This window comes from Streptopelia decaocto (genome assembly GCF_964273445.1).
Source record: "Streptopelia decaocto genome assembly, chromosome: 2".
In the NCBI taxonomy this organism is placed as follows: Eukaryota; Metazoa; Chordata; class Aves; order Columbiformes; family Columbidae; genus Streptopelia; species Streptopelia decaocto.
Window position 1 is genome coordinate 58,786,604 of NC_138655.1, and position 23,922 is coordinate 58,810,525.

Below are 23,922 nucleotides of genomic sequence, written 5' to 3' on the forward strand. Positions count from 1 at the left end.
TTATTTAAGTGAATAGTCCTGTAGCCATAGTTACTATTCACAATGAAAAGACTACCTGCTATACTGCTGATAAAGGTTGGTGCGATGCTAGTGGGGAAGTAGAGATATATTCCTTAAAGCTATGAGTAAGGAAATCTGACTTTTCAGTCTGAGATCATGACATAGTAATTGTCAGTATTCTGTACATTATGAGGTTTTTTTAATTAGAATTCTTTAGCTTTTCAGAGCTATGGCAAATCATTCCAGCTGTATCTATATCAGTTTTATGTCTCAAGGACCTACCATGTCGGTGGCTTGGGATATCAGTCTTGGAACAGGAGTGTCATGCTTTGTCACATGTCACTTACAAAAAGTGTTTGAGCTTATATTAGTTAAAGAAATATTTCTTACCTACTATTTTAATATGATAACTTAAAACTTTAATGAAAAAATTCAGAAATGTTCTTTTCAAAATCCATATTTTTTTACCTTTCTTCACCATGTTCTTTTCATATCTCTGAAAATCTAAAATGCTACCACTATTCATAATAATGTCCAACAGCATCTGGCTAATTAGTGCATCAATTATGAAAATGCATGTAGTAGCTAGATGATATACAGTCATGCAGAGGGAAAAACTAGTCTTATTATGGGATATTTGAAAGTCTGGAGGTATACTAAGAGCAAGTAGCAGCATAAGAATCCACACAACCTGGAAAAGATGAGTGCCTGTACATAACTACTGTGGTTAGAATAATTAATTTAAGCTTCTACATAACATTTCAGGGACTGAGATCACAGTCTTCAGTTTAGAAAGAGAAGCAGAAATAAAAAACTGCATAAAGCAATACTTAGTGAAGAACAGTGTGGCAGAAAGTTTTATTTTGGATAAATGTCTTGTGCTTTAAAAAAAATATGGTTTTAGTTTTTATAAAGCCTGACCAATGAGAAACTTTTTCAAGTTACTGTGGAGTGGCCTTAATGCTGTAAATAACCCTGTTGGCCAAGTCCCAGAGAAGTGCAGATGAGAAAAGGATGCAGGAAATTCTGTTGTTTATACATGTGTCTGTAGCATTGAGAAGCAAGAGGAGCTCAGCAAACCCAGAGGGTAAGGGGTCTTAAGCTTGTGGGTTTACTGTTTAATTTTTATATTTCTCTTCAGGGACAAAGTATAGGTTACTATCATGCTGATAGTAAGGAGGAAAACAATCTGAAATACCTACCAAAAGTATTGAGGATGAGAAAACACATAGTATTTGAAGTATGTGGCTAAGTTAGATCCAGCTAAATTTTTCTCTTCTGTCCTTTTTGCTGCTATCGGGTAGTATTAATTCTAACACCCCATTAAACATAGCTTGTTTTTCAGATGTAGTAGGATCCTTACTTACCATAACCAGGTAAGTTTTCAAAATTTTCAAAGTGGCAGTTTGTTAAATAGTTATTTCTTATTTTTTTTATTTAGAAATTAATATAAGGATTATACTTTTTCAATACAGAAAACGTTTTAAAATCACTATAATGTGTAATGCATCTGCAACTGGATAAATCAGTAAAGCTTTGGTAACTTAGTCAGAGTCAGTGTCATGAGAACAGTTATGAGTTGGTAGCAGTTCATCTTTCTTTTTTCTGTTAGCAAGCAGGTTTTTTAGTGTTACTAGTTTCATAAACTCCACCAATGGGTTGTAAATTCTTAACTTCCTTCAGAAAATATCTGATGCAAGGATAAGAAAAAAGTGTGTTCTTATCTATATGATACTACTTTAATGCAATGAAATATAATTAATTCATACTATGATTTCTCAACACTGGACAAAGATATTTAGTTTGTCATTATTTGAAAGGCAAATATCCCAGATGGTGTGAGACTGTATGGATGATCCATTGCTAATGAGAATCAAGAGTCAAATTTCAAAAGTAATGTTGATGAGTTTAATAAGTATATATAACAAATAGTACTAACAGGCTGCCTACTGACTATCCAGATAGCTGCTTTTTATCTTAGTTCTCACTGATTCTTACAACCATTCTGTGAAGCAGAGTCTGCTATAAATAATCCTTTTGCTAAAAGCATAGATTTTCTTTTAGATTACCTATGTTAGTAAATTTAGGGGGGTTTTGAGTTTCTGAATGCAATTCTTTGCATAACATAATGAAGTTATAAGGATTTCCTTGATATATTAGGTATCACTAATAAAACTAGTCATATCACTTTGTCATGAAACCTCTCAGAGAAGGGGAGGTTAGTGAAAAATGTAGAAGATGACCTCTGTCATTTTTATGTATTTGCATGTAACCAGTTTTGAATTGAGGCCACTTCTTCACCTTAAAGTATTGATGTTAAAATCAGGTAGACCTGAGAAATAAATTGTTAGAAAATGAATGCTCTAAAGCAGTTGGTAATGAACAGACTGAAAACACTGTCATTGACTTCAACACCAAGAGGAGTAGATCTTGGAATAATTTAAAGTGTACAAATTTGGCAAGAACATATGGTCATTTAAAGCAATATTGTCAAGAAAAACTACCACTGCAAATTTTAATTTAGCTAGCTGTATTTTTGTAGCCTATCAAATATTCTTACAATTAAGTGTATATTATTTATTTAAATACTGCTTTCTACCTTTTTTGCCTTTATGCTATATCAAATACTTATACCATTTGCTAATAAATGAAGAACTCCCTACAACAGTACAAGCAGAATTCTAAGGGAAAAAAATTCTAATATTGACATTCAAAGTACATTAGTTGGAACTGTTCTCTGAAGTGTGTATTGCAGCTTTTCATTACTGGGTTTGTTTTCATCCACTTCGACAAATGCAAACAACCTACTGAACATTCCAGCATCAATAAACAGAATACAGGACACTGTGGTGGATACAAGCTTTCCAGGTTGCTTAGTAGACATGTCCTGCTGTACATCACTAACAGTTTCATCAAGGTATTTAGGAAAAAAAAAGAGAAAAAAGAGAGAAAAAAATTTGCACAAGCATGAATGTTTCTGTCCCAACAGAACTGTGAAACATGAAATGTGTCTCCCTAAGGAGGCAGGTAACTGTCCCTTCTATGCCAGTAAATCATCTACATATGTGTGAAGTGTTGTTACTAATGTTGTTATAATTATTTTAACTGAGAAGACTGTGGGACTGATAATGGTGCATTTTGAGCTCTATAAATGTGATTCATCTTGTAAGTAGTTGCCAGTGGATCTAAAGGCAACTATCTTTCTATGATGGAAGTATCCCAAGCAAAATATATTTGGAAACAGTAGTTTTACAGGAAGTCCTATGGAAAACAGAGATGTGTACTTTATTTGCATTTATATTAAACTATATTTTAGCAAAATGGAGAAAAGAGAAGAATGAATAACAACAAACTTTTGAGTAATATCAAAATCCTCAATTTAAGTTTGTGTGTTTTGGTTTCTTAACATGGATTGATTTATAACTTATATTCCTATAAATTCTCAGTGTCCATGCTCTTTAAGTATTTTTTTTTCTTTAGCTTCCTTGTTCTTACTCTTCACTTCTTTCTTGAATTTGAATCTTCCACTCTACTTAACTCAGTGAGTTACAATGGTGATTGAAAACAGAACATTAATCTCATGATTTTGTAAGGGCTGCTTTAATTTAAAAGATTTACTTGCATTCTGAAAAAAGGAGATCTTTATTGGAGTTACATTTTTGTCTGGTATGCTTCTATATAACTACCAAAACAGGAAAATCAGTGTCTAAACAACACTTTCATTGTTATTAATAGTCAATTCCATTTGTAGGGATCATTATTGGGTTTTTCCAAGTTGTTACACTCAGGGAGGAAGTGCCATGAAAGCTCTTACTGTTTGTTCTTTTTCTGGCAGGGGGACAGCTATGGTTGTTTTTTTAGTTGGGTTGGTTTGGGTTTTTGTGTTTTGGTGTTTTGGTTGGTTGGTTGGTTGTTTTTTTGTGGGTGGTGTTTTTTTTCTTTCACCAACATAGATACCCACAAAAGTTAAATGTTGCCAACTTCCCTTCTATCTGAAGGACAATATTGAAAACAAAATATGTGGAAGGAGCCACACTGAGTAACAATTACTTATACAATTAATTTCTTCTCCTTTGGTGGGACTATTAATTGGCCTACTGTGGGCACTGAGAGAATTCAGATGCTTCTGTATGCATTTCAGTGATCTCCAGGATATAACACATGGTATTATTTTGTGTGAACACTCTAGTAAGTATAGAACCAAGGCTTACATGAAAATATTAATTACTTCTTAAGTACATTTCCCTCAAAGAATACTTAGTGGAGTTGGAGTCATCACAGGATGCTATCTTACCTCATTAAATGCCACACTTGAAATTAAATCCCAATCCTTGAACTGTTGAAAGACATAAGATGGCATTAAAATACTACATTTGTGAAGCACAATTAAGAATAATTACATATCAATGTCCGAGAAGAAATCTTTTTTAAAAGAATATTCTTCAAAGACTTAATTATAGAAGAAATGTGTTCTAAAACTATTCTGATAAAACTGAGTGCATTTCTGCACAACAGGACTGTTAATTCTCATACAACTATATCAAAGTAGTTGAACGAGCCAAGTGGGTAGGCTCTGACCCAGACAATACAAAATATTCATGATCATTCTTACTAATCTGCTTATGTGGGTGAGAAAATCTCTTCTTTCCGGATTGACTCCAAGAGGTGTTTAGAAGAAAAATTGTTTTGTGTCCTAAAAAGCATTAAAATATTTTGTGTCTTGGTCTGAAGCTATGCATCAGATATGTGATTAATTATCCCTACTCCCAGTGTTATGAAATTACTTTCAAAATTGGGTCAAGTTTTGAATAGAAATATATCCTAAATGTTTTCAACTATAACAAGACAATTCTTAATCTCTTATATCATAAAGCATATGATTTTAAGATATTGTCAAGAATTTTTAAAAGTTGAAGAACTTCTCAGAATATAAGCAGGGATTAAAAAATGAGGTTTTTCACAGATATACCATTACATCTTCACATATGGAAATTAGAAAAAGAAAAAAGTCAGTGTTCTGTTAGGAAGCAAAAAAGCTTATAAATGAAAGAAAAGCTATCCAGTGCAAAGTCACTTTCCAACTGAGTAACATATAAAGATTTGTTAGAAATGTGGTATAAAATCTGGAAAATAAACTTGTGATGATTTTTGTTTAAATAATGGAGCTTCTCTATACATTTAAGTGACCTCTTCTGTTTGGATGGACATGTTTTAGCATTGTGTCTGACCTAATTCTTGTTCAGTAAAGCACTTTTCTGAATGGTTAAAGAAGTCTTCAGTTGCCTTTTTCAACTTCCCTTTGAAACTGAAAGGAGCCCCGCTGATATGATGTATAGCCCAATCTCAAAAATGTGAGAACAAAAAAACCTCACAGATCTTTCAAGTCTTCAGTGCCATTTGGGAGTAACTGAGCATCTTAAATTTTCACTGTACCCAGTATGAGGCTCTCATAAAGAGATTAATTTGGATTTTAAATATAAATAGATAAAACATCAAATACTAGAGTCCTAATGGTGGTAATGGCTGAGAATGGACACTAATAAGGACCTGATGTGATACAGTGGGCTTTGGTCTAAATGGTGTACTGTATGCTTATTTAAAGGTTATTTACAAATATTTATGTTTTAGATAAATTAATTAACAAACACCCTGGCTGAAAGTGAACAGCCGAATGAAATGGTTTTAGTTTTCTTTCCTTTTTGACTTTAACTTACAACTGGATTTAATGCTTGCAAATTTTAAAATGACTTCTGAAACCAATTATGAATGATATGCTCAAAGGCAGATCTATACTTGTGGATGATGTATGTCTTGGATATTATTCCCGTATATTTCTGGAGCCTTCTCTCTTTCTGGGAAGGTCAGAGCAAATCTATGAAAGATGTTTCTCAGTGTCCTTCCAAAGGGCTGTCAGTCAGTATAAGCAAGACAGCACATGTGTGTACTGGCTGAGCTGTGTCTCCTGTAATAACACACTGACAACTCTGTGTGGAGTCTTTTGAGATTCTCTGTTGTTTAACTGACAACTGGTTCTGTCACAACTGAGCCAAGGAGTGTAAGAAGCTGCTCAGTCTACATGTCTCCAATAAAGGGGCTATGGCATTGTTAGCACTGCTGTTCATTTCAGCGTGGGGTAAAAAATGTTTGTCCCATTAAACTTTCCCTGAAACTAACTTAATCTGCTTTCTGTGGAAACAGGGGAGTAGGACTCATGCACTTTATTCTTTGCCTCAACTGTGGAACTGCTGAAAAAAAGAAAAAATTAGAAACCATTTTAATGTGATTAAGGGGAAATCTCATTATGTCTGAAAAACAAGATGCCTTGGTGTTTCATAAATTGCACAAAGCATTAATTTGCATCATTAGGTGTAAGCATTAAAAAAGATAGTGTTTCGGTATACTGAACTAATGTGAACTATAGTCTTCTGAAGCAATTACCTGTTTCAAGTTTGAGAACAGATTACTATTGTTCTAAAAAATCTCTCTGCACTACTCAGGAGTTGCCTATCAGACCAGACCTTTAACTGATACGAATTCATTCATATGAATTAACATTGCCTTAGTTTAAATATACTCTGCAGTTGGTATGAATTGAAGTTATTAATCATAGCCTGTCTTTTCTAATGATCATACAGAGCATCATTCAGACAATAAAGGTATTTCACAGTAGATTACCAGTCTCCACATAGAATCAATGAGATTAGATTAGAACTCAGGTGAGTTGGCTGCCTGCTTAGTCCAGAAGTTTACACTGGGTTTTGTAGACCTGTTTGTAAGTTGCTTACCCTGAAAAGATCTAAAACGTTGACAGTTCATACTTATCGTAATAACCTAGAAAGTTGATTTTGTCTCTTTTTTCATTGGTCGTATTCTAATAAGAAGTAATATGTAACCTCAAAGGGGAGCCAGCTAACCAAACTGTTGTGTCTCAAATGCCACAGATAGCTAGTTAAATTGGATTAAGCTTGTCTTGGCTTCTGCTCAATGCCTAGTTCTGTTTGAGATTTTCTGGGAAAGTTTTTTGTTTCATAAATGGTCCCCTCTCCCCCTGCATGATCTGATTATACAACTTTTTTTTTTTTTTTTCAAGTGTAGTGGCTGAGAAATATGTAACAATTGTACAGACTCAAATGTATAAAAATTATAGTTGATATATTATGAAGGTTTGTAATCAAACAAAACATTCTTGGGGAAACAAAGTTACTGTAAATTATAGCAGTACTTCAGAGCTTCTTTTGGCCTTATGGGTAGTAAATGACAACATCTCTGTGTATAAATATTTGTGTTACCCATATTTGATCCTGAGGGTTCTAATATAACTTCAAAGACGTGAAGAAACACTAGCTTATCTGTGTAAAAGATCTTTGAAGATATTGCAATGATATGCAATGACTTGTGCAGTAGACCTAAATCACAAAGAGTATATAATGCTAGTTCTCATTTTGAAGTATTGAAACTGCTTAGAATTTATTGAAAGTGGCAGTGTTTAGTCTTTAAATTTGTTGTAATCTATGACTACCTTCCAAGCTGTCTTTTTAATGAATGTGTATGTGTACAGTAGGTATATAATTTGTATAATATTCTATAAAACATATTCATGTGTTTGAAAAGAAATTGAAACAATGAACAGGATTTTATTTTAGAATAAATATTTAGACATAGGGAAAAATGGTAAAAGGAAAAGCAGTACATAGAACCACAAAGAAGTGGACTAAGTTCTCTTCTGGTGCATCCTTTGGCAAAGAGAATCATAGGATTTCATTTTGAGCAAGAACCTCTAAGACCACCATTGGCAACAATAGTGTAAGATAACACTGTGAAAGAGTTCCTGTCCTTAGTTACTGCTTTTAATTGTGGGCACCTTATAGATTATTGTAACTTAAAATAACAAAGTCTTTTTTCCTAGCTGTGCTTTTACTCTATGGAAAAACAAACAAACAAACAAACAAACACAAACAACAAACTCAGTTCTTCAAAACTTTTAGCCATGCTAGTTTGACTGCTTCTGTGGTCAAATTCTCCTATTGGCATAGAAAAGTTTCCAATATATTTTACAGAAGCCATTCACACATTGAGAGAAATATATAATTCTGCATGGTTACAGGAATCACAGTAATAGCAATAGTTTCAATAAAAGCATCAGTCCAAATATAAAATTTTGTGGAACTTCATGGAGAATTGAATGTTTCCTGCAAGTCACTAGTTGTTGCTATTAGAGATATATCTTTCCTGAATTGATTCCACCTGAGCTTAGAATTGACCTTCAGCCTGGGAAGTATCTGGAAATGCTTGATTATCTTGTTTGCCACTTTCTTCACACACAGCGCTCTGCATATTCACAGTTTCTGTGACGAGGTTCATACACATTCTTCTTTTTCCTTGTGCTTTTCCATATTGCTATATCATGACCCAACTCATAGTGGAAATAAAACCATTAGTTTGCTCCTAATTCAATTAGCTTTGGAAGTGATGAAGAGAGACAGAAGAAAATTGTGGGACATCACACCTCTATCAGAAACCAAGTACATCCCTGAGAAAAATGCATATACCGTAGATCTTTTCTCAGAAAGAAAGAGAATTATCTAAAGATGGAAAAAGGAGTAATCTTTCACAAGGATTTGTCTTGCAGATCTGAACAAACAATCTGGTTACCTCTCAAAGTCAAGAAAAAGTGAGTTATGTGAAACAGAGTGTAACAGTCTATGTTTTCAGAGTAGGTCTGCATTGTAGTACTTACTTAGACTTTTCTTAAAATTTTGCTTATGCTTAAATAATTAAATCTCTGGTTTTACATACATCCAGTGTCTGTCTTGCTAGTTGTTGCTTGGTTGAAAAGTAGCCAAGCATGAAATTATCCCAAACTTTAAATACTTAAACTCATTTACAGATTCAAGCATTATCTGTTGTGTGAGTAGTAGATGTTGAGTATCTCTTGCTTTCTGCAAACTTATTTTAAGAACAAATCTTTGGTTGTTTTTATTTATTTATTTATTTATTTTAATATCAGCATTTCTAATCCTCTAGCTCCCAGAAACAAGAAGCAGGGACTTACAATAGAAGAAGTGGGAAAGTTCCCCAGTTTAATTTAGTGTTAATACACAATCAGGTTTCACATCTCAAGATATTTTAAAACTGTGTTTGTTTCTAGAATATATGCATTTGATGCATAAGTTGGCAGGTTCTTCATTCTTCAAGCAGATATTCTGGCTTTACCTTTCAATCATTACTGTGAAAATTAATTAAATGGGAATGTAGTTCAGAGAAAATCCTTTCCATATGTCACTGAATTCTTAAGAACACAACATGTGTTTATTTTTTCCGTAACTGTGTCAGGGAATTCTAATGCTACTTCATATAACTGAATACCAATATTTTGTTATTTAGAAGTATCTAATTAATAAATCATTACTTAAAATATGCCACATTGAAAACAGTGCTTTTTTCACATAATCCACTAACGTTTTTTAAAATTTCAAGAATCAAGTTGGTTAGAACGAAGTTCTAGACTGTGATTTGTTTACATGAAAAACAAAAGGAACATGGAATCATGGAATCATTTGGGTTGGAAGGGATCTTCGAAGGTCATCTAGTCCAACCCCCCTGCAATGAGCAGGGACATCTCCAACTAGATCAGGTTGCTCAGAGCCTCGTCCAGCCTGGCCTTAGATGTCTCCAGTGATGGGGCATCTACCACCTCTCTGGGCAATCTGTTGCAGTATTTTACCACCCTCGTTGTAAAAAATTTCTTCCTCATGTCTAGCCTGAATCTCCTCTCTTCTAATCTAATGAATTTATCTAATAAATCAAGACATTCATATATTCTTCCTATTAAAAATTACCTACATCATTAAATTACTTGATTTTTAAAAACATTAACTGAAAGACTTACAGAAGTCAAAAACGTGGATATACTGTACAGTTCTATGGAACAATGCAGAATTGCCACTTCTAAAGCAATTCAGCGTTGTCACAAAATGACCTTATTTCTTATGGCACTTCTCTACTTATAAGGTGTTGTGTGAACCATTTGGGTAAAAGTTATGTATTCAGGGATTCAAAATTTGTGATCTAGATTTCTTCTTGTTTCCTGGCTGTTAAAAATTGGAGAAATAGGCACACACAGCTCAGAGAATCATGGAATGGCTGAGGTTAGAGGGAACGTCTAGTCATCATCTAATCCAGCCCCCCTGCACAGAACAGATTACTCAGGGCTACTATATGGCATTCTTTTTTTTCGAAAAGAATTGCTGTCAGACTAGAGATTTTAATTTCTCTAAAATGGGCAGGACCACTTCCACTTGGAATTGTAAACCTGATTTCAAAGAACTGGAGTATGTTTTGGGGAAAGACAGCATGTGAGCATAAACTGGCAATGTGACTAGTGTGGCCAGCCTGCGGGCCACTCAGACCTACTTCACATTTCTTTTTGTGAAGTCATTAACTACATACATATATATAATTTTACCCTACATGTCTTCATATGAATTATTAAAACCTCTGGGAGAAGCAAGCTGCTATTAACAATAGAAAGAATTCCTCCTCTGCAGCTGGAGAATTTTTCTTACCATGAATACTGGAATATCGAATAGCAGTATACATAATATTGTTGTGTAGTATGCAACACTTATTTCAGTGTTATGACAATTGCTTTATTTTCTTTTAGTTTCTGGATAAACCTGTCTTGCTTCTGACTAAAACGGAAAAAGATTCAGCCGTTCCCAATTACTCCTTTCACTTACTAATTCCTCTATGTTTTATTGCCTTTCAGTTACTGTCATCCTTTACCTCCCCTCCTGTGAATTTAGCTAAAAATGGACTGCTAATATGGTAATACACTTTCTAGAGGTACTTGAGAAACACCTTCTCAGTCACAATCTTTTCTATGGTCGTAAAATGCAATTTTCCCCACAGAACTATTTTTCCTGAAGCTACTTTCTGAAATTTTTAGTATTAATAGAGTAGTTAAAAAACTTTGTTTCTGAATTTTTCAATAGAAGGCCAAGCTGAAACTTGGGTCTCTTCTTTAGCCTTCTTTCTCTCTGTCATATTATTCCTTCATCTAGTGGTGATTAATGCAGAATTGGGATCTGACTCCATTTTTGCACAGATTCTACTAACAAGTACTTGCTTAGATTTCATCCTACTCCTATTACTCTCTGGAATTTTTTAACCTCTCCTGACATTAAATTTATTTATTTACTTTCAAGGTGAATGTGTTTATACCATAAGAGAATAATAAGGAAAATAGTGATATTCAGTTTTCCCAAGGTTTTACATTTGGCCAGACCTATAGGAAATGTAGACGACTTTACTCAGCACTTCTGGCTTTACTGCTTCTTCTCCGCCAATGTAAATAACATTTTTAGTTTCTTCTCCCTCACTTTTGTACTTTTTTTTTTTTTTTTTGGTAAAACATCTGAGTTTTAATCCTATCCATTATGAACTTCAAAAATTGAGAAACTTTAAAATTAAGATTTAGGCCTGACATTGTCTCTTACACTTCAAAAGTTCAAGCTGAGGATAGGTTACAGAAGAGTTGCATGATTTTTATGTTATGGGTCAGGGCATTAATGAATTGTGGCTGTGATTTCATTTGATCTCAAAGAGACACTTAACAGACAAGACTTTCCAAACTGATACAGTGAGAAAACATGTTTCTTTCAGGCACTTCACAGGTTTCATAGCTGGACAATAAGCAAAATGAGACCTCACAAACACTTCTCTTTGTGAAGTTAGAAACATGACTTTATATTTCATTAGTTTCACAGCAAAACTGTTTTTAATTACCGGACATGAGAAATAAATAAAGCAGTTTTAGGAAAGAAATTGGACTTGTATTGATATTTTGATATTAAAAAGGAATGTAGCTAGAGAAGTGCAAACAGGGGAAAAAAATGGTCACATAAATCTTAACAGGAAGGAAATAATTTGCATTGTTTGTCTCTTCAGGACATTTTTGGCTGATTTTTTAGTTATGACACATGTTAGGAATATGATGTTTGGAAACAACATAAACAACTTTAAAATATACCATATGGTTTAATATTGTCATGTTCTATAGCTGTGGAAAAAATTAACTGAATGATCTTTGGATGTGCACTGAAAACCTTGAAATCACTATCTTCTAATTTTCAGTTCTAAAATAACAATTTTCTTAACCTGCTAACAGAGACCATGATTAGATCCAGACTCCAGAAGTATGATAATCTGTATGTGTTGTCATGATCTGTTTGGATCTCTCAAGTTTACAGTACAATGTATTCTGTAACTTAAACTTTATTTAATGAGCTCATTAAAAAGAAATAAATAAATAAAACACCAAAACATAAAAAGACAACAAACAATAGCTGAATACTTTTTGTACAGACTAGCCCAACACATTAATTTGCTAATTCATTATTTCATTAATTCATGAACTCTCTAAGTCACACATTTTCTAATTCGTAACTTGTCTATTAGCAGAATAGTTACTGAGCTGCTGGTGAGAGTGCTCTTTCTTCCTCCTCTGTCATGGTGGGGTTGTCCCCTGTATCATGCTGGCAAGCACAAAAGCCTCAGTAGTCTGGTTGCTGTTGAATCTGCTTCGAAAACTTTAGGAGTAAGCTGACATATTTATACTTTTCAGCTCGCAAGTATGGTCTGTAGAATTTCTACAAATTAGCAGATTCTGAAGAAGCTGCTCAGCAGTTACTTTGCAAAGATGCAGGATGATGGCAGCTGCAAGTGATATCAGCCCTTGTCTCTTCCTGTTCACTGTGTTCTAAGTACGTGTTGCTCTCACTTCAACATGATGGCACTGCTCTCAGCATACATCAGCTTTTAGTATGAGCTATGTGTTCATTATTATCACATTTTGACTTCTCTTTCTTCTAAGCATTTTCCAGGTCATTCTGATTACACTAGCTTCAGTTTCTTCTAATACTGACAATTTATTTGCTAGTGTTTCAGTATCAAATTAATTTAGTTCTCATACCAATTTCACCCAACAGAGTTTAAATAATACCTCTTTTAGTTCTGTGTCCTAGTGGTCTATGACTTTGTAGCCACCGGTTTTAAAGAGGGTCACTATAATCAGTACAATTTTTATTCCAGGCAGTAGTGTACATATTGGTTAAGTTCAAATGTACATTCATTGTCACTGATTTTGGAGCCATAATCATAGGCTCCTGTAAATCATGGAATTGCATGAAGGGAGGGATACTTTTATTAATAACTTATCTGGATTTTTTTTTTTAAGATACACAATCAGGAACAAATGGTATCTTAATTTTGTCCATCTACATTGACTTGCCCAGCGATTATTAGAGTGTTTATAAAAAAAAATGCCATATATTATTTTCTCATTGTTTAGAGCTAGTGTAATTATTGGTGACTACTAGTGTATGATTACTTGTCTTACATGTCTGTAGTACCCATTTCAGTCTTGTCACAACCACGTACAACTTCACGTCCAGTGTTATTACATATTGGTAAATTCAGGTTAACTTTAGATCTTAGCGTTAATGTAACATTATTATCTACTGTCAGTACTTGTCCTTGTGGTGTTAAGATGGTATTCCTCCTGTAAATTGTTTTAAATGTGGTTTATGACTGATCTGCAATACCTGAGTTTTTCCATGGGCAATGTTAAAAGGCAGAGTCCGTTAGAGACAAGTTTCGCGTATTCGTTCCGGTTCTCAGTGTTGCCACGGTGATATGGTGAGGCCATATTTTTCTGCAAGAGAAGACGCTCAGGTCTTGGACATAATCCAAATCTCAGTTATTGTTAACTCACTCCCTTTAGTGTCTACAGCATACCATACTCCTTTTTCTTTGTAAAGGAGAGTGACCCAGATAACCCCTGAATTGGATGTTTAACTGCAGTCTCTTTTAATGGATTTCAGGTGGGTTTTACTTCTGTTCTAACAGGAATTTGAGCAGCTACTGATATGAATCCCTTATCTATGGTACTTCCCAAGGGGATTTGTCACTTGTGTAGCCAACTTAAAAGTTCCCACAAGTCAGATCCCCATTTAAAGTGTTAATAGATTCACTCTTGTATATCTGTGGTTTAGTAGTCCATTCCATTGGTCTACTGTCTCATTACTTTGAGGTTGATATAGTAGGTGGAAAATCCACTATACAACGTTTGAACCACACTAAGCTTGTACTACTTTATTCTTAAAATGTTATCTGCTATAAGACTGTATTTCTCTGGGTAAGGCAAAAGTAGCAAACCATCAACTTAAAGCAGCATCGTTTATGAGACCAGTCTTGCCATAGGCAGGGTGCAGATTCCCTATACCACTATTTCTGCTCCTGTAAGGATGTCTTTCCACCCTCCAGGTGTTTGTTCTAAGCAATCAAAATAATCTATATACTAAGTTTCCAGATTAGTTTACCTTCCCTGAAGGTGGTAAGATGTCAGTGACATGCTGTACCATTGTTTGACAAAAATGACATGAATCTACAATATGTTTTGCCAGACCTTTTACCACCAAGCATACTCTCCTCACAGCCTGCTGAAATTTTCTAGCCAGTGGGTAGAACCTCTAAAGGCTATGTCTTACTAGTTAAAATGAGCGTTACAACAGGAATAGGCACACATATCTTGATCTCCCTTTCCTGAGTTGATGACTCAGTAGTGAGCAGTCCTTTGTAAACAGCCAAATTTTCAGCAAGTGACAGTCTGTCACTCTCTATATTCTTTCCATAATGAGCCCATCACCCCTGGGCATCTTCTCAAAGTCTTCTTCCTGTATAGGGGTTTGTTGATTGAAGGCACAGCTGCAGCAATATCATGGAAAGTTCTGAGTTTCCAGTACCAATTACAAAAGCACATGTGTAGCTTTAATGCTTCATTTTGTCCTATTATTTATATAGATTAGACAAAAGAAAATTAACTGGCTTAATATAAAACATATATTTTATGTAAAGATACAAAATCCCTTTAAAAATGTTTGGCCAAAGTCTTATTAATTAAAAGGCATGTAACTAAAGATTAAGTCATGCAATTATTAAAAGAATTTTGAGATATTATCCTCAAGTTGCTGATGTAGCTACCGAACTCACTGAAAAAAACTGAGTTCAGTGAGCAAGTGTTAATGTGGGGGAAGTGAAATAAATCTTTTCTCTCCTGGTAATTTTGTTAACTGCGCCACCAAGGTTTAGTACATTTCTCTCTGCCCACAATAATAGCCTGTAAGAATAAATAAAGAGCTCTTCTTTTTCTTATTGGTGTTTAGGATCATTAGGTAAATAAGCAAAGCTTGCAATATAATGAAATATGGTTTAGAGCTATATTCCTCGTAGTGTTTGCCGAATGTCTGCAACTTCTTTTTTCTCTGAGAGCCACTAGATCTCCTTCTCTCTTTCTCTCATACTATCCCCACACCACTCACATAACAAAATGAATGTTGCTTCCTATATTTTGTGCATACTTATTTGGGATTATTCATTGAAGAAAAACTACTCTAAAAGGTATTCTGTATTACTGTATTGTTCCTCAATTGTTAAGAGTGAAACTATCAGAAGGTTTCATCAGACAGAAAATCCTCGCTTTCATCTGGTTCCCTAACTTTATCTTATCTTCCATCCAATAATCTCTTATTAAGTAATAACCATCACTGAGCTTCATCTGCTATGCTAGCTAGTCTGCTGCTGCAAACTCAAGCTAGCAACTTTAAAACTAGCTGCAGGCAGGTTGGTTTTTTTTCCTTAGTTTTCAGACTTGTGAAATTTTTGATGTTTAGAGGTCTGTACCTGTAACAATATTAACACATAGCTTTCTTGTCTTGGTTATCATTAACATAAAACTTAGAAAATGTTCTGGTTCCCCTCTTGAACAGACTGGCAATATACAGATAGATGAGAGTTTTCAAAGTTCAATGTAAATATGTGATGTTTTACAGTGAGTTACTTTACTATGAGGTGGTCATACACCAGAGAATTTATTTTTAAAGTATCTCTGTAACTACAGGGATGATTAAAGGTTCAGTAAAAACCGATTCAGTATTACGACAGTTTTCAGTGAAACTTGTTATTATTTCATCAGTTCAGTATTTTTGAGAACATGAAAGATCAGACTGAAGTTGGAAAAAGAAAAAAAAGCCTATATTAATCATCCCTCTGGAACTGTGAGATTCTGACCATTTCAGGCACTTTTATATTAATCAACACTTTTAATTTTTTTAAAAATATTTGCTTCCTTTCAAGGATTTTTATTTATTTATTTTTAAAATAGAAATAAGCACAACTCTTATTCACAGCTGAAATAGAATTCCTATCACCATTTTTATCAGAGTTGCTCTACAACTCTGTAGGAACAGAGCTGCTGTATTCAGGTATGGATGTTAAACTAGATGCATAAGAATATTCATCCTTGATGCTATTATCGATATGCTTTAACACTCACAAGAATTTATTAGATTTCTGATCAAATGAAAATGTGAAAAAAATCTGCAGAAAATGTAAACACTACATTAAAAGTTCCAATTCTAGGTGTTCTAGGATTTTTAAATAAATAAATAAACAAATAAATAAATAAATAAATAAATAAATAAAAACAAATTGTGGCAGTTTAAAGGGGTAGTTCATTTGCTTTCATCATGCATGGTCATAGAGGTTGATTAACCTGACAGGTAGGTTAACCATAATGGGTCAGCATGATACATTGTAGTTTTTGGCCAGGAAAGGAGGTTTATAAGCAAAACCTCACTTTAGCCAAAAAGAGGTTCCTGCCCAAGCCTTTCTTGCAGAGGAGGGCAAATTTTCTCTAGTCATCAATGAAATACATAGTTCTCTTTCAGTTTCATATAATGAAGTCAAATACAGTGTTTGAAGTATAATCTTGTATACAATATATAAATTGTTTTACTTTGTTCATAAATGCTTGGCTGTTGCTCTCTGGATATTACTTAGGTAATTCTACTAGTTATATAAATTAAATGCCATCTCTAGTGAAGTTAAAAAAGTACTAGCTGTGAATGTTACATCTGTTTGATCTGATTATTTAACTGCTTTTACTAAGAGGAAATCTACCTAGTCAAGAACATGTAGATGCATGTGTGAAAAAGGAGGGGATGTCTTCTCAGCAGCTGTGCAGTACAGCACTTCTGCAAAGCAGAAAATCCTGCTTTCATTAATGTCAATGGGAAAACATCTTTTTACTTCAGTTAAACCAGGGCTGTATGCAGAAGACCTGTGGATGTTTCACTCTAAAATGGAATGGAAATTCAACAAAGTTAGAACCATAGTGTGTTTAGGTTTTTTTCTTGAGGTTATTATCAAATTAATGAAATCAGAATAAGTAATGAATCATGCTTCCCATATTACATATATACTCATGTTCTCTCTGGTCCTAAAAGTAATGTTAAATTACAAGGCGTTTCTTAAATTATGAGGCCACCACTGTACCTTGCTGACTAATCAAAAAATAAATCTAAAAGACTTCAAAGAAACATTGCACTTTTGTACACCTCTGTTTTTAGTAAATGATAAAATTTCTAACATGAACTGCAGAGAAAAAGTCCCATGGATGAAACAGAGATCTTAAAAGCCTTCAGCGAATCATGGGGTCCAGTTATGTTTCATTCTTTTGTTTTTGAGAATTTGGCTTCATCACTACCTCTGTACAATATTTGATTGTTTACATTTTGTGCAAAGGAGACAGAATGAGACATTCCGTCTGCAAACAATGAAAGCTACTAATAATTTATACATATATCAAGGTGAAGACAGACTACCTGACCAAAGAAAGTTTGCATGTGTTTCTACACAGTGAAATATGAATATACTTCAAAGCTGTATTTCCAGTACAACAATTATGGATTCAGGTGTAGGCCCCTCAGTGCTGTCTTTCTATTTGAAAAGAAAAAAAAAAAAAAAAAAAAAAAAAACACAAGAAAAAACGAAAGCACACTTAGCGAAAACAGTGCCTCATTTTTTGGACAGTGCTTTTTCAATAACTGTTTCAAACTGTAAATTATCCTTGTTTTACAAATAGGGAAATTTAAGCATGTATTGATTTGCTATTTGACTTCTGTCAAAGAGTACAACACAGGCAAGGTCTATTGTTATAGTCATTAACCTGCTGTATCTACTTCATCGATGTTTAATATTATTTATGATCAGTTATGAGTTAAATGATATTTTTTACCAATATAAATACAATGTACCTTCATAGGTGTCACAGTTTTTCTTGAGTAAGTTACCCTTATTGCTAAACAAAAGAATTGGTGGAGTTCTGATTTGGTTGGGTTTTGGTTTTGGTTTTTTTTCACCCTAGGACTTTGTCCTACAAACTTACAAGAATGCATTTTTTTTATCTCAAGAATTTCTGGAAGTGGGTTGAGCAATAAGAAAAAGACTGGACCTCGATCAAGCTTTGGCAATGGCTATTCCACATCTGTGTAGTGCTGTTGTGGGGGTTGGCCATGCTATACCAGACAGTGATTATGAAGGGAGTTGGAGTTATTTACTGTCCTTTTTCCTTCTCTCACATCCATACTTGACTACAACTGTTCTCCAGAACTGTTCTAACAAATAGTAAATAAATGTCCTAGAAAGCACTGGAAAGTTGGAAACAGCAGAGAAACGGGAACCAAAACCTTCAGCTGAAATGAAACAGGACTGAATCACAATGCTAAGACTATCTGCTCTTCAGTATTTTGTTTACTGCATTCTACATTTCAACTACAGGTGCTAACACTAGTTGCTCTAACATAAACATGATTTTTTTACAGATGGACATTGGAATATAGAAGCTATTTTTTTTTATTTAAACAATTTAGTTTTCTACTGGAGTAGCATAATTTTTAGGAGTTTGTTTCATTTTGTTTTTCTCCTTGTTAGCAATTCCTAGTCAAGTAATAGTTGTGTCTGTTCCTGGTGTACTCAAAAAGTAATGCATAAAATATATTTTGATAGCTATTTCTTCTGGATGGAGCAAATTTCTAAAACATTAACCGTATTATTATGTTTATGTCATTAGATGTAAAATAAACTACTGTTTCAGCTTATTCATATAATTTGATGGAAGATAAATTAATGTTTTTCTTTGTCTTTTGTTTTAGGAGTGAAGTTAGTTTGTGAATCAAACCCAAATTTAAACTCTGTTCAGAAACTAATGGAAGAGATGCAGGTTTTGGGGACCCAAACAAGACAACCTAATAAATTAGCTGGGGATTGCTTACCAGTTGGCCATCTGTGTAATTCATATCTGTCATCTCAGAGTTTCTACCCATGTTCATCTCATTACCCATATATGTATAAAAATTACAGCAGTGACTGGGAAATTTTTGAAGCAGTAAGAATTCAGGAGCTGGAAGAAGTCAAAGCCAGAGCTGCCCAAATGGAGAAGACCATGCGTTGGTGGTCAGATTGTACTGCCAACTGGAGGGAAAAATGGAGCAAAGTTAGAGCAGAAAGAAATAAAGCCCGAGAGGAAGCACGACAACTGAGAATCAAATTAGACAGTGTTGCAAAAGAACTGAGTATGCTTAAAAAAATAAATCAAGTTTTAGTAAGTGAGAAGGAAAATGTAGAAAAGGTAGCTACTTGGAAAACAGAATTCAGTTGCCCAGAATTATCTTATATTAAAAAAGACCTAAACCAGTTAACATTTCTGGAACAAGAACCTCTGGAAGTACTGAGCAAAACCAACAGGATTCCTGGAACAGAATACACAAAGAAGGTAAAGAATGGTAAATAACTTAAGAGTATTGTTCTGACTCTAATGTTTTAAGATAACAGATTAGCTCTGTTGTCTGAATTCTCCATGTTTTGTCTACCTTTATTTTTCTTTTATTTTTCTTTTTAGCCTTGAAAAAAAGAAATGTAGGTTCCCAGCTTCTAAAAACAGTATAAGTCTCCCTTTACAAAGCCTCTGAAATGAGGGAAGAGGTGAGGCAAATTCTTCTGCAAAGTGGCAAGATTTTTATTTGGTGAGGAGTGCAATTAAGTTGTTAAGCAGAATTAACAATCAAGTTTGGGCATGGCTAAATATGGCTGGCTCCTAGTTCTATACAAAAGAACTAATTCATCAAAATGAAACTATTTGCTCATGTTTTACCAGTTTTAAGTCTGTGCCTTGTCCTGCTTTATATAGTCATCATAGACAGCACCATGTAAAAACTATACTTGTTATTTGTCTGACAGATAGCTGTCACTGTAGAGGTAGGAATTACTTTTCCTACGTTGTAGGATTTTTTTTTTTTCCTACATTGTAGGTTGTAGGATATTTTTTACTTCAGTTCGATGAAAATTATCATGATCTTAGTCCTAAATGTATACTGTCCAGAATATTCACTCACTCAGTAATGCACATAAATTATATTATATTCCTGTGAATTCTGAAAAGAAAACTACCATAGTGTTAGCAGTGAGAATAAATTTGGCAAAAAAAAAAAAAAGCATGCCTTTCATATTTTTGGGCAGACAAATGGGCCATAGGAAGGCAAATCTATTTTAACTGTTTATCTTTCTCCTTAGTATAAAATAATTTAATGAAAACTGAAACTTTAAATATGAATGGAAAAGTCTTATCTTTTCAGGAGGTGCTGAGGTTTTCTGATGTAAATTTCAGGTATTCTTTTAAAAACATGAAAGGACAGAGTGACATGAAATAAAACTGTTGGTAATCTGCTAAAATGAGATTAGCTTTTAAACACAATTCATTAGAGATTATAAAATTTAAATACATTTCTAAAGAAAATTAGTGTTTATATGAGATATTCAGTCTCCTAATTAAGCTATAGTTTATTTTTAAATGATGTTTTCTAATATTTTAAGTTATGCTTATATTTTGTATGCAAAACATGTATCTTCAAAAGAGATACTATAGTGCCCTTGGTTTCTAATGGGATTCAAATTGGTATGTTGCAGAGGTAACTTTGTAAAAAACTTGTGTAAGTCCATCACCTGCTTCAACATGACTTTTGAAGTTTAAGAGTTCTTAATGTACAGTTTCTTGTATGCATAAATTGTATTACTGGTTTTGTTAGTTCTAGATTCTGTCTTCTCTGTAGCTATAGACAAATAATGATAATTGGAATCTATTTATTTAATAAAGATCCATTAGAAATATTTTGGATATCAAGGCTGTCGTAACAGTTGTGAGACATTACAAAATGACAGTGATCCAACTACAATGACTTTTTTGCACATTCTGTCCATACACAATGCAACTGTACAAGATGTTACTTATTCCTTTTTTTCTCCTTCATGGCTTAAATGTCTAGAAGAGCCTTGGTAGGCCCTGCTGAAGTTATGTTAGAATTTTCCTTTCATTTATGTTTTTCTTGGATGTCATATTTTCTGTTTTCTCAGGATGTAGAGTTAATCAAAGACGAAGGAAATCACAGTAAAAAAATCACTCCAAAGCCTCCTGATTCCTTTTTCAATGGAATTCCCAACATCTCTTTGGAGGAACCTGAAAAAAGTTTGGATAATTCAGCTAAGACAATAGAGAACGATTTAATATATGTCTTGCGCTCACATTTGGCAGAGATGCAGAAAATCTTACAGAAGGAAAGAGAGTAAGTGCAACCAACCCAGTTGATTCTGTGATTCTGTGTGAAAAAAATACCTTACCTGGGGAAATCTCTATTAAAAACAGAAGTTTTTAAGACACTTTCTAAACCAGATATGGTGATGTTTGCATTCATAACTCATATGTTCTCATTTCTAAGCTTTATTAATTGCTATTTACAAGGCTTTGATAAAAATTTAGAGAGAAATTTCAGTATAAGGATTTTTTTTCTTGCTTAAAAGTATTGAAAATCAATGTTTCCATGTTTTGTAAACATTTAAAAATAGTATGTGGCTTTTCTGTCATTTAAATAAGAAATGCTCCACACAGAACTGTTAAAAATGTACAACAAATAAAAAAAAATATACTTACTAGTGATTTTTTATCAATCCAGTGATCTCTAATGTGTGTTATACTCAGTTACTGGCGTGCATTGTACATTTTAATAAATTTTCGTATACTCTAGCAGCAGACTTTGAAAGAGTCTAAGTGCAGAATGACTAAGGCCATTTTTTAATTAAAAGCACATGAATGCAGTTGCAAAATGCTGTTTATCTTAACCTCTTCACCTGTAGTAAGGCCTACGTCAAAAGCAGGTAACAGAGGAGAATAATGCACGTATTGTACGCTTGTTGTATCATATCAAATTTACCTCACATAAAGAGTAAATGTGCATTTTGGTGGCCTAAAAATATTCATATGTTGATTATACACTATATTCCAGCATGTGATCTCTGTGTTGGTAGGAATTCCTTGATGTTTCATATAGATGATCGGTATTTAGCAAGACTGAATGACACCAAAAAGGCTTTCCAAGGGAACACATAGTTTGTGACGTATGATGGATGTAGCAGGAGAATTCAAGCACTATGTGACTGTAACTTCAAAACCAGCTGAAGTTAATTAGAAAATTAAAAGGAAGAAAATGCCCCATCTGTTGCAAATACATCCAACAGTTTCAGTTTAGAATTTGTTTCCAGTCACATTTTTTTCACAATTGTCCTGTAGATGCCACAAGTCCAAAGTAAAAAAAAAAAAAAAAAAAAAAAAGCCAAAACACACAAAACCCTTTAAATTCTTAACTAGTATTTACTGTGTTCTGTTATATGAATTAGATAGCTGTAGAAAACATACAATAATCCCAATAATCCTTTATTTGAATTATATTGCAGCAGATAACCAGAAGAATGTTTTATCTCATTAAAAAGAATTTAGATGCAAAAATCCCAAAAAGCCTAAATTTTCCAGCTTGTAATGGTATTTCATGTGAGTTAAAAACCTCATGCCTCACATATCCATTCTCCTCTGGCTGAAATATTTAGAGTCCTAGGTACTTCATTTTTCAACAGTGATCACAGTATAGATACATGTCTATATAAAACTTTACTTTTAGAAAGAGGATAATTTTTCAACTCTTATTTTTTAGTCACTTCTCAGATAAAATAAATGTTGGTTATACCTCCTGCTTTTGGTTTGTCTATCCATGTGCTTCTCTAGCCAATTTGTGACTATGCTTCAGAGAGACAGAATCGGCCATTTATTCCTAGATATATACTGACTATGGTATACGGTAATAAATTTACTGGCACATGGTAAGAGCTGGGGCATGTCTACCCAGTGCAACACATGGCGGTGCCACCCTCAGGCAGCAAATGCTCACAGAGCAGTCATTTCCATGTAACAGTGGGTACCGGTGTAACAGCCCCCTCTGTAGGTCACTTTGGGCAACACTTCCCATGTTCAAAGACGTTCTGTAAGCAGAAAGTATGCAACTTAAAAGTACGAAGCAATTATTTTTGCCAGTGCACACAATAAATAGTTAGAAATAATGTTACTAGGATAAGCATTAATGTAGGCACCATTTTGTTGAGACAGCCTATGAGTCTTTGTTGGGCAGGCTGTCACTTGCCAGCTCAAAAAGAGCTGATCTGCACTGCTTGATGGAATGGCGCTTCTTCTGCTGAGTCTCCACCTTCATACTCCCAGTTTTTCCTCTTAGGGTTTTATACATGTTCATTTTTACCCCTGGATCCAATGGCTGCTAATAAAGACTATCTCAAGAATCTCACCCGTTTGCATTTTTACTTTTCTTATCTTGCATGGCTCTTGCTTAAGTACTTTCTCACAGCTTCTTCCTCACAACTTAGCAATTTTCCCAGTAAACTTGAGCCAAGGACACACAGCTGTTCTGCATCAAAAGCAAGCTTGGATCACAGACAGCTTGAACCCCAAGGCCAAAGGTTACCTTGGCAGTGAGTATAATCTTAGTCATATAGCACAGGATTTCTCAACAGTTTTTTGGTTAACATTCAGTTCTCCAGAACTGTGGCCACATCCCCTCCAAAGTCAAGTTAGCTCATGCAGATCCAGTGTTTGGACTTACTCCTGGTTACCTGACAAGTCTCTTTATAAGA

General features: G+C 34.1%; 1 protein-coding gene across 1 annotated transcript in view; it reads left to right on the forward strand.

Moving 5' to 3' along the window:
- Positions 1–1,053: 1,053 nt before the first annotated feature.
- Positions 1,054–23,922, forward strand: part of CCDC102B (coiled-coil domain containing 102B) — a gene marked incomplete at its 3' end in the record, with an annotated part of 57,781 nt that continues 34,912 nt past the window's right edge. Inside the window, exons 1-3 of the mRNA XM_082044567.1 lie at positions 1,054–1,087; positions 19,053–19,672; positions 21,307–21,515. Coding sequence (XP_081900693.1) covers positions 19,106–19,672; positions 21,307–21,515 — 776 coding nt within the window. The 5' untranslated portion in view covers positions 1,054–1,087; positions 19,053–19,105. The remainder of the gene's footprint in view (positions 1,088–19,052; positions 19,673–21,306; positions 21,516–23,922) is intronic.